The 8,222-nt window shown below is 42.3% G+C and overlaps 1 protein-coding gene and 1 long non-coding RNA gene across 11 annotated transcripts in view; one reads left to right on the top strand and one right to left on the bottom strand.

Moving 5' to 3' along the window:
- TAFA5 (TAFA chemokine like family member 5) overlaps positions 1-8,222 on the bottom strand; it is a 595,960-nt gene that overhangs the window by 411,545 nt on the left and 176,193 nt on the right. The window contains exon 1 of one of the 7 annotated variants that reach the window (XM_034767141.1): positions 5,446-6,708. The exons of the other annotated variants lie outside the window; for them this stretch is intronic. Within the exon in view, the coding sequence (XP_034623032.1) occupies positions 5,446-5,536 (91 nt within the window). The 5' untranslated portion in view covers positions 5,537-6,708. Of the gene's footprint in view, positions 1-5,445; positions 6,709-8,222 lie in introns of those variants that run through there. 7 annotated transcript variants of the gene reach the window in all.
- The window catches only part of LOC117875787, a 36,430-nt gene continuing 33,918 nt past the window's right edge, over positions 5,711-8,222 (top strand). For 2 of the 4 annotated variants that reach the window (XR_004645356.1, XR_004645358.1), the window contains exon 1: positions 5,711-5,800. This is a non-coding gene — a long non-coding RNA (uncharacterized LOC117875787). Of the gene's footprint in view, positions 5,801-7,212; positions 7,228-7,424; positions 7,443-8,222 lie in introns of those variants that run through there. The other 2 variants (XR_004645360.1, XR_004645355.1) reach the window with 2 other exon arrangements.

Here is an 8,222-nt window from a genome sequence, read left to right as displayed (position 1 = left end):
GGCTGTAGTCCACGAAAGCTTATGCTCTAATAAATTTGTTAGTCTCTAAGGTGCCACAAGTACTCCTGTTCTTCTTTTTGCGGATACAGACTAACATGGCTGCTACTCTGAAACCTGTCAAAATAACAAGGCATTGTCTTCATTTTTGAGAAGTTTGCAAAAAAATTAAGTTATAAGAACACAAAATAAAATAAATAAAGCATTTTTGCATAGCCCTATAACTTCAAATGTTAAACACTGTTTGTAAAAAGGGATAAAATTAGGACATATATGTCAAACTTCTGCCCAAACCAAATTATTATGGCAGTTATAAACACAGACAATTGAAACATAAGTTAAATGCTAACAGTCCCTTAAACACAACAGCATTGATTATTAAAATTCAGTTTGTATTTGACAGAAAAATGTCTACACCAATTTAACCAATAATAGTTAGCTCTTCATAAGAAAAAACAAAGTAGTAATAATCACAGAAGAAATGCTGAAGAGAAGATTTTCTACATGTACAAATGGGGTATGTTTACAGTATATAATGAAACAATTATGTCCCATTGACACTACAATTCTGTATTATACCCACAAAAACAGGAATTAGCCACTAAAATGTCTTCCTTAACTTTGTTCTGTTTAGGTGCTGCAGCATATATGCAAAATCACTTCATTCTATACAGATTGAATTCTTATAGTATCTAAGCACAACAGGTTAAGAATGGTGTTTCAGACTCTGAATTCCGTTGCTTTTTGTGGTTTAAGTAAGTGACACTGTATGAGTGTTGCTTCTGCGCAGTTTAAGCGCCCAAAACAGTGTCATGCCATTCTAATCTGTCAAACCATTCACAATCCTTAATATAGGAAACATTTTCCAAAAGGAAACAATATTTTATAAATCTAGGTCTTAATTAGATCTGATATTCTTAGGTTAAACAAAAACATCAAAATAAAGAAATTACTATGCAAACACATACTGCTTTGTGCATATCACTGTAGTTACCCACTAATTAGGCTACTTTTTATAAATTATACAAAGGCACAATCTGAAAATGTATTCTCTACCTTTTCTCATAATTAGCATCATAATTGTGAATAGTTAAAATTAATTACTAAATGAAAGGGTTATTTCTTCTGGGGGGGTGGGAGGGAAGAGATTCTTCCCAATTCATTCATACAATATTCCTCAACTTGTGACATTATGCAGCTTTGCTTTTCATTGAAAAAAATCTTAAGTGATTATAAAGAGAAGATTAACCATTTAAAAATTAGACACAGTCAATATCATTCCCTACTTTTAGTCCTCTATACTGATTGTACAATGTTTTAAATTTTAACTCCTCTTCAAACTGACTAGAATACGTTAAACAGATTTGTACGAAGATCAGACAGGCATGGGACTGCGATTATACATCACAATACCCTTTTCTTGGTTCACAGCTCTATTCATCTTTTTGAAACACTGAAAGACAGATTGGACATAGGGGAACGGATTAGCCACAGGATGACCTGTATTTCCACACAAAAGCCTAAGTGTGGAAAAATGGCACCCTGTGTCACCCATTCTTCACTTCCTGAAAAAAACATATTCATGAAAATGGCCATTTAAAGAGCTCTTTCCCACTCATCTCAGAACAAAATGTTCATTGTTTTTTTTTACATCATGTTGAGTGTACAACAATGTAAACTACTATTAAGTTACCTTAATTATATAACCTATATAAAATTATTTAAACTGAAATGGGATATTTTAAGTGGCATGTGTTCAGCAAAGCACAACAACAGAAAATTTACAGTTTGCAAACTCTACACTAGGAGGGTGCTATATTTCAACCATCTATCAATGTGACTGAATGTTTATTTGCTTTTAAAAATAATCTTAGCTGGATACTATCCGTTTATTTTAAGTAAAGTTCTGAATTCTATATGCTATGTTTTCAAATTTAAATTATAAACATATTTCGTACTAATATGTAATATATGGTTACCATGAATCAGTAAGATCACTAATTCACAGTGAGTAGCAGGAAGATAAATACAGAAAAAAGATGTGATGACTGTAAAAACTGGACAAGTTTAATCTTGAGAAGAAAAGATTGAGGGACGACCTGATAACAGTTTTCAAATATGTTACAGGCTGTTATAAAAGGGAATAGTGATCAATTGTTCTCTATGTCAATGGACAGTAAGACAATAAGAAACAGACTTCATCTGCAGCAAAGGAGATTTAGGTTAGATATTAGGAAAAACTTTCTAACTATAAATGTACTTAAGTTCTGGAATAGGCTTCCAAGGGATGTTGTGGAATTCCCATTACTGAAGGTTTTAAGAACAGTTTGGACAAACACGCATCAAGGACAATCTAGGTTTATTTGGTCCTGCCTCAGCACTGGAGGCTAGACCAGAGGACCTCTTGAGGTCCTTTCCAGCCCTCTATTTGTATGATCCTATGCAGCATTTTCAAGGGACTGATACATGTAAATTTTATGATACGTTCTATCACCAATGGTCTCTAGAAATGGCAATAAAAACTAAATATAACTTGTACACAACATACATGTACCATATAAGAAAAGAAAAAGTAGACCTTTACTTAATTTTATATAACTTTTTTGTAATTCAGGTATCTTCTTACACACAATATAGAGAATTGGAGTATGTGTCATTTGTACTGTCAGACTGTTTCAGAGATATGCTATCAAGTAGTTTGATCAGGCTAGACAAACTGGCAACCCACTTGGTTGCTCTTCTGAGGAGAGATTAATTTGACAGCCCATAAGAAATGATCAAATGAAGGTACCTTAGCATTTAACTGAGGATTTTGGCTATATACCTGGGCCACAAACAATGGACCCAAGCTGTCCACAGGACTCTGATGTGCAATAAACTTAAATTCACCAGTTGCCAATAAATCAGTGTTTCAATATTATTATTTGGATTCAGACATTCTATTCTGTAACATCTCAGACTTCTTTTTTTAATTAAAAACAATTGCACTATCAGAAGCAAGTCTCGGATGTTCTGAAGACAGGCAGAAGTAATCTGTCAAATGTATTCCATTGATGTATGTTCAGTAAACAAACATACTGGTATGGTAGGGAGAAGATGAATGTTCTGAAGGGGAAGTTGTTTGTTTTCCTCACTTTTTCCATGCTAACAAATGTTTTTTTTCCCTTCCACCCGTTTAAAAAAAAAGTTAATTTTCCAATAAAAAAGAAAAGGGAATTTTTATTCCTTTAGGCAAAATGAGCACAACATGTAGGTGTTTTTTTAAAGAAACCCAAAACACTACCTAATGTTTCTCCTTCCCCTAAATAAATAAATTCAGCTCAATACATCTACACATAAAAACAGATCAGTCGATTAGTGATGGGGGGTGGGGAGGGAGCTGTGCAAGACATGGAGAAACTATATGGAGTTTTACCCAATCCTATTAAACTGTACAATGTTATCACTCAAACTGCAGTGCAGAACACATACAGTGTTGAATGTGAATGTTATTTAAAAAAAAGTCAAAATGCTAATATTAAGATTAACCAAAATAAATGCATTCAGGCTGAGAGCTAATATGATACACAATCCAGACTTACACTCTTTAGACAGCTCTCTGTGTGTGTCTATTAAAAAAATGGGATGAAAATACTTTCGTCCACAGAAATACACAGACAGGCACAGTTAATAAATTACCCTACAGGCTCAGAAGCACATCAGTTTCATCTAGTCATTTCACAACAGAAGGACCATAACTATTGGTGGAGAAAATAATGCAAAATGTGCTAAAATACTTGGTTGGGTGGTCACTGATCCCTTCATTAAAAAAAGAAAAAGAAAATGCAATTGGTAGTTAATCTTTTTGGCCAACAATGCTAAAGAATACTTTCTTTTAAACTGTTATAAAGCCCTCCTTCCTATCGGATTATTTACAGTAATGAAGGTGTCAAAATATAGTAGTGAAAGACAGCATAAAATTGCAAAACATGAAGGCAAATACTAACAAAATTAGCTTGAAATGAATGGCAATATATTCTTTTTTCCACAATGTCTTTAAAAGAGTTCCCTAATTAGGCAGAAAATATATGAACCTGCTATTGTGCTAATTTGTTTGAATATTAAATTAATGAATATCTGGGAGGCATTATACACATAACACAATTAAAGCATCTGTAGACCTCTTAAAAGAGAAATCTTTGGCTAACTTCTTAGTGTAGGTAGCTATATAAATAGCTCTTCTCCTACAACTAACCAAATCAACCCTGATGCTTTCTTAGTTTACAAATGCTTTACCAAATGTACAGTACTTCCTGGACTGACTCATGTAAATTACACACCAGTAAAAATCTTCCAGCGGCTGCAACATTGTCACTCTGACCAATCTTGAGTGAAACTTTGTCCCAGTCACACAGGACTTGCTTCACATTTGGTACAGCAAACACCCTAACCTACGATGGTTGTCACTGTTCAGTTAAGTACTGAGATATTTAGTAACGTGCACTAAAAAAAACACAGCTTGGATCCCAAAACACAATCAAGTAAATTGCAAGCGTTTTGACAACGTTGCGTGGTTTACAAAGCAGCATCAGATCTCATTCCCCTTGCCTCCCCCACACACAAAAATTGTATGCACCCCTAACTCATTAAGCTCCTATCTTCACATTGCGTTTGTATCACGAATAACCAACTGAATCATTATTTCAGCAGAAAAAATGGGTTAGTTTCCTTGAGGAGAAGGGGGGGGGGGTAAGAAGGGGGGAAACTGAACCGAAGGTTTCCTTCGCCGAGAAACTTCCTGTATCCACTTAACCAGAATGCATCTTACATTTTTTGTTTCCTTAAGAAAACAAAACATTTTCCCCGCTGATTTGTGATGGTGATTTTCTGAACACAGCAATGGAAAAAACAAGAACCCTGGAACCATGCAAAAGGCCTCTCTGCCAGTTTTAGGGCAGCGAGGAGGAAAAGGAAGGAACCGAATGCCCAGAATTTGCTCTGCCCTGCCCTTTCCACAGAACTTTAGTGCCATCTATTGAAAATATATTGAATTTAAAAAGAAAAAAATAAGCCGCTTATTGATTTGATATAAAAATAAGACATTTACTTGTGGTGTTTTTTTTGGTTTATTAATACTCAAACGATGACTAGTGATCCTCGGTCTTCCTAATAGCAGAAAATCTTGTCCATGCGCTAAAATATCTCATTAAAGCCATGAGACATTAAAGCTCAGAGAATGCACACATTATGTGTGTGTTTGTGTATATATAAAAACATAAAAATCAGGAATGCAAACCTACATCTAGCTACCTTCTAAATAAAAACAAGCGGTTTTAAAGTGAGGGGGGGATACAGTAGAGCCAATGCTGTAGCTAGAACATACTGGAAACAATAAAAAAAAATTAAGGCACCTAGTAAGAGACCTTCGCGCTGAAAGAACAGGGTACGTAGACATGCAGATATAATTACCTTCTTTAAGGAACTGTGAGTGGATGACAAATATAAGAAAACAGCAGATAGCTGCTCCTGCTAATGCCCATAAAGCTTTCAAGAGCTGCATCTCGGTTTGAAACTCAGTAAATACCCAGAAAGTCACACAATGAATTTCCACAGCGATGCATCAACGTTTCCTCTTTTGCGCCAGGCTCGGCTGCTCCCCAAGCAGTAACCACACTTCCGAGAGAGAGCGAGCGCTCAGGATTTGGGGAGGGGGGGAGGGGATTTACAACAAAGTCTCAAGCAGCAGCAGCACCATGATCTTCTTATGGACAGCAGCACAGAGGAAGCTGGGTCTGGGATCCATGAATCAGCTTTCTGTTTCCTCGTGAGTTGAGCAGCATTGAGGGTTGGGGAGGGAGTGAGGGAAGCAAATCTGGGCAGAATTGCGCAATAGCTCCCACACTGCTCCGGTGGGGGGTGTTTTTGCTGCTGCTGCTGCTGGTAGTGGTTCAGTGACTGCTCCGGCTCAGCAGTGCTGGGAATGCGGGAGCCAGGCTTATCTTTCTGGGGCTCCGGGGAAGCCAGTGCACCATCGCCCGGCTTGCTGGGTTACCTGTCCGGTGTCTGCCACCACAATCTGTGGAGAAGGGGGAGCGTGGGAATGGGAGGGGAAATCTCTCTTTACTGCAACTTCTCTAAGCCGATGATCACAATCTGAGCCACCCACCAGGTTTGGAGAGCTTCTCTCATTCAGAGCAACTCAATGTATCCTGTTATCCCGGGGACGTGTAGGTACCAGCGGGCCACGGTGCAGCTCCTGGCGTGCGCTGCCTTGCAAAGCCGCTTGCCTTCACTTGGGCTCTCACCTCCCGCTGCCTGATTCCGTCTTCGTCCGGATCCAGCCAGCAGCCGGGATGGGGAGCCCTCCCCCGGAAAGGCTGCGCTGTGCCGGGGCCGGAGACCTAGTTCACTTGCCCGCCTCCAGATTGAGGAGGGGTTGCATAAGTCTCTGTGCGCTTTTCCTGCTGCACCCGCAAAGCGCTTTCCAAACAGGTAGCTGCCGCAAAAGAAATCTCAGCCTACAGGTTGATGCCTCCGTAGCAATCTCCCTCGCGCGTTCACACGCACACACACACTCCAACAATACAATTCCCAAGCTTGGGGTGCTGCTGCTGCCGCCGCCGAGGGGGAACGAGCGGGTGCTGAATGATCGCAGCGGGTCGTTGACGAGGAGCAGCTCCCGGGCCGTCGGGTTTGGGAGGCTTTCTGGAGGAAAAGCGGGAGGAGGGTTGGGGAGCTGCTGGCTGGCTGGCGGCAGAGAGGAGCTGATTTGTGAGGTTCTGCCCGATCGGCGCTCAGAGAGGTTGGAGCTGTAGGCTGGGTGTCTGGATTGGCTGCACGCTGCACATCTTCCACTCAGTCTCGGGTGGAGTTGGGCTGTAAGCGCAGCCTGGGGGCTCGCTCGCTGGAGCGCTTCCTTTCGGGGTCGCGTTAGACCTCTAGGCTGGGCGTCTTGGTGGAGGCAAGCTCCCAGGGAGTATCGGGGCTTGTCGGCTCAGTCTGGCTGGGCTCACGCAGCGGCTCTCGGTGTCTCTCCGGGTGCGCGGGGAGCGGAGGGCTGGGTGCCCGGAAGGTGCAACCTCCCAGGGTGTAGCTGTGTGGCTGGACGGCCGCACGCTGAAGATCCCCCTTTCTGGGTGTATTTGGACTGCTGCACAGTCCACCAGTATTTGGGTGCCTGTAGAGATGCAAGCTGCCTGCCTGCGCTGGGGCTGTGAACCGGGAGCCTGCCTGCATGCAAGCTCCCTGGAGGTACTTCGGCCGGGGGAGATCGGCGGCGGTAGCGCCTCAACGCGCCCAATCCCAGCCCCGCTCCGTCGCATTTAAACCCTGCCGGCTTCCCCTCGCAACTTTCCCCGATTTCGCTCCCCGGGTGGTAGTGAGCATGCCCGAGAGCTGAGCCTGCGCAGCGCTCAGCCGGCGCTAGCCGTCCGGATCTGCTCCCCGCCGGGCAGAAGAGGGGCAAGGTCAAGCAGGGAGGGGCAGGGAGGTGTCGAGAGGAGGGGGCGGGCAAGGAGCAACCCTGTGGGCAAAGGAACCAAAGCGTGTGTGTGGGGGGGGAGCGGTGTGAAAATGTGGTAGAGGAAAAGGCCAAAGGAGCAAACACCAGGGTGCCAGGAGGGAAAGTGGGCGCAGAAGCGGGGCGACTAAGCGAGAATGGGAGAAGGGAGCAGAAACGAGGGAGGGGATCAGAGGAGTAAACATGGAGGAGAAGGGTTGGAGCTGTGATGATCACACTTGTCCTTCCCTTTTCCTCCTCCCCACGCCGCTTCCTTGCCCGTGGAGATAACCCTCCAACCCACTACTGAGAAGCAGGGGACAAGCCAGTCCTCAACTCTTTTTTCTGGGGGCGAGGGTAAGGAGGGGACCGATTATTTAAGGTGCTGATTCTAGACCCACACTGTTGGTGCTGGGGAGCTAGGGGAAAGAGGCCGCATTGCCCTTTCACTAGTCACCCTTTGCCCCTTAGAGAACCTGTGATTCAATCTCATTATTTGAAACCTGTAATGTACTGTGAGCGCGCCGGTTAAAGGCAGCACTAATAGGAAGCCGATTGTATAAAACAACCCAAACCCGGCAAGCATATGAACAATGTGAGACCTCATCTCTGGTATAACTCCATGGATTAAACTGACCCTTTAATTACCACTAGAATGTCATGCCAGTTCAATAAGCAACAGTTATTATATTAGTTAGACTATTTGTCTCTACTTTTGTACAGTTTTATTGTAATATGTCAGTGATTA

The sequence above is a fragment of the Trachemys scripta genome, chromosome 1, assembly GCF_013100865.1.
Source record: "Trachemys scripta elegans isolate TJP31775 chromosome 1, CAS_Tse_1.0, whole genome shotgun sequence".
Lineage (NCBI taxonomy): Eukaryota > Metazoa > Chordata > Testudines > Emydidae > Trachemys > Trachemys scripta.
Note: the sequence above shows the minus strand (reverse complement) of the source record. Positions and strands in the feature narration are given on the sequence as shown.